At 42.3% G+C, this 3,215-nt stretch overlaps 1 protein-coding gene across 1 annotated transcript; it reads left to right on the top strand.

Annotated features, from left to right (window-relative positions):
* Positions 1-550: 550 nt before the first annotated feature.
* LOC116260117 (peptide-N4-(N-acetyl-beta-glucosaminyl)asparagine amidase A-like) lies at positions 551-1,957 on the top strand. Its single transcript, XM_050079470.1, has one exon. It carries the CDS (start codon positions 551-553, stop codon positions 1,955-1,957), a length of 1,407 nt encoding a protein of 468 aa, XP_049935427.1.
* The last annotated feature ends 1,258 nt before the right edge of the window (positions 1,958-3,215 follow it).

Raw genomic sequence — 3,215 nt, 5'->3', positions numbered from 1 at the left:
TCCTTTCCTTTCATTTCCCTTGCATCCAAACACAGTTATTAGTTCTTCATTCCTTTCCCTTCATATTAATTAATTATCCAAACATAGGAAAGACCTTTCTTTTCATTCTTTTCCTTCTCTCTCCCTCCATCCAAACAAATGGTAAGATTTGAATAATCAAATGCCACCTAAATAAAACTAACTTAAATATTTTATAACTTGAGAGTGCAATATTCTCAAGTAGCTTGATGATTTTATAGGCATTTTGGTAACACATGAATTCGCAAAACAAGTTGCGAAGTTTTAAAAATTTGAAACACATGCAAGTTTTATATGAAAATTATGTTTCCGTGTGATCGCAAGTTTTTTAAAAGGGGAGTCTATTCAAGTCCCTACAAGATTGGGTTTCTTGGATCGGATAAGGATGTTCGTAAGACCGAGTCAGATATCCCGGATCGATATCGTATGGGCGTCGGCAGCAAAAGGTACTCCTTGAATTGAGAGTCAAAGAGGCTAAGAGCAGCTGTATTTCCAAAAACCATCCTTTCCCTGCCAAGTCTGCGAGGCAGCCATGGCAGCCGCCTCCTTCCTCCTCCTCCTCGCCACCACCTTTCTGCAACTCTCATCATCCTCCCCACTGCATGCCCACCCTCTGAAAACCAGGCTTTTCGACTTCAAGCAAACCGTGGATCCGCCTGGCTCCCCTACCACCTTCTTTGAGGTAGCAAGGCCCGTCAAAGTCCCACGAGAGCCCCCCTGCTCCTCCGCCCTCATACTCCAGCACGACTTCAGCTACACCTACGGCCAGCCCCCTGTTGAGGCCCAATACACTCCTCCCCAGGACTGCCCATCTGCTGATTGGTCCACAATTGTGCTAGAGTGGTCTGCAACAAGCAAAGGAAGGCAATTTGATAGGATTTTTGGAGTTTGGCTTGGTGGGGTTGAGATCTTGAGAAGTTGCACTGCTGAGCCTAGGGCCAATGGAATCTTTTGGAAGGTTCAGAAGGACATTACAAGGTTTTCTTCTCTTCTTAAGCAGAATCAGACCCTCTCTGTTCACCTTGCCAATATCGTTGATAAGACTTATACTGGCGTTTACCATGTCAATGTTACTATCCGTTTTTATGCTGAGGAAGGTGTTGGGAAGAGGTTGGGTTTGGGATCTGTTTTGAATTCTCCTGCTGACTTGATCCTGCCCATATCTAGGAGTCCACCACTGAATGATGGGTATTGGTTTTTGGTCCAAAACTCAACAGATGTGCATCAGAAACAGTTCAGCATACCCAGAAATGTGTACAGGGCAGTGTTGGAAGTTTTTGTTTCCTACCATTCTAATGATGAGTTCTGGTACACGAATCCTCCAGACGAATACATTCAAGAGAACAATTTGAGTAATGTACCGGGCAACGGAGCTTTCAGAGAGGTTGTGGTGAGTTTGGATCAGAGAGTGGTGGGTGCCGTCTGGCCATTCACGGTGATTTACACGGGTGGAGTTAATCCACTTCTTTGGAGGCCGATAACAGGGATCGGCTCCTTCGATCTCCCATCTTATGAGATAGAGATCACACCGTTCCTGGGGGAGATTTTGGACAAAGAGAACCACACCGTGGAGTTCTCTGTAACTAATGCTCTGAATGTATGGTATATTGATGCAAATTTGCATCTTTGGATTGATGGTGGCCTTAAGAAGACAAAGTGCAAGTTGCTGAGTTATGATGCGCCACCTGCACGGCATAGTATCTTGTCAAATTTTAAAGGTCTTGATGGGATCTTCAATACAAGCGCGAGCAGATATATAGCAGCAACCGGGCGAGTGAAGACATCCCATGGGAAGATTAATGTTCATACCATCCAAAGGTTTGGTTACAGAAATTGGATGAAATTTAGCAACACTGGGAATGCTCAGACTGTGCGTCAGAGAATCAAAACCGATTCTGGTGTTTACTACCATCTGATGATCTATACTCGATTCAGTTGATCAGAAACTACCCACTCTACCTTTATACCAATCTTCAGAACCAGGTCAATGAAAGTTATACAGATGTTACAAGCGTATCGCTTGGATTCAATGAGAATTCTTTTAGAGGTGAAGAGTCTGGATTCTCATCCAGTTCACTTAGAAACACACAGGACGCAACTGGTTATATGGCTGTACAAGGAAACTTGGTCAAAAGTGGATTAGGAAGGACTAAGGAAGTCTACCGTTACGAGAGCAACCAGGGCTGTTATTTTAGAAATGTGAGTAGCAGTAACTACACCATTCTCTATGATTATTCAAGCCCTCTTTGCAGCAGAAGGTTGCCATTGTGATCAGGAATATCACCAGTGGAGAGGCACACTCTCCATTGAAGAGGTCCTTTTTGGCATCTTATGGAATATCCCGTGGTTTGCCTGCTTTCTTATTTGTTTGTTTTGGGGGTGGGGGGAGGGCGTGTTTCTAGATGGGATCTCATACTACTCTACAAGGTTTGCACAATGAAACCTCAGTGGATGTCTTATTTCATCTCCAATATAATGGACAGATACCAGCAAATATGAATGAAAAGGGTTCCCATTCTCCTTTATATTTGTACTGATTTTGTCATCTGTCCCTTCTTTTTTCTGTTCAGCTTCCTTTTATTGTTTGGTTGGACATTGGCCGCGCAGGTTGGTGAAGAATTAGAGTTGTGTGTCTTACTCCATAGACATTGACATTGTAGTGTTCATGTTCTGCATGATCAGGACGATATGCCCTGTTTAAAAAGGGATAAATCACTCTCTTTACATCTATATGCATTCAATTAGAAGCATGAGTCAGGTTTCCACAGAAAAATGGCTTTACAAGGAAGTGAACTCAATTGGTTTGTCCTTCTCAATAATCCATATAGCTTTCAAATGAAGGAAGAAGTTACTGTTTCAAAGCACATTCAAATCATATAGCTGGAATCACTTCAGAATGAACATATGGTTCTTGTTTGAAAATCTGTGCATAATATGGAGGAACCTATTAAGAAACCATTTATTACTTAGCCTTTTCAGAATCCCCTGATCATTTAGTCGAGCTTGATTAACCGCTGTAAGCAATGATCAATTCCTTCCACAAGCAGTAACTAGCCCTTCAATGATCTGTGAACGTTTCTCTTCCACATTGATGCTGTAAATTTTCTTGACTTCTAATGTTAGTGCACATATAGAGGAGATAGTGATCTCAGTTATTATGGAGGATAAGGATCTCATTAATCTCATGCATGATATTT

This window comes from Nymphaea colorata, chromosome 9 (genome assembly GCF_008831285.2).
Source record: "Nymphaea colorata isolate Beijing-Zhang1983 chromosome 9, ASM883128v2, whole genome shotgun sequence".
Classification (NCBI taxonomy): domain Eukaryota; kingdom Viridiplantae; phylum Streptophyta; class Magnoliopsida; order Nymphaeales; family Nymphaeaceae; genus Nymphaea; species Nymphaea colorata.
This window is presented reverse-complemented; position numbering and strand designations above follow the sequence as displayed.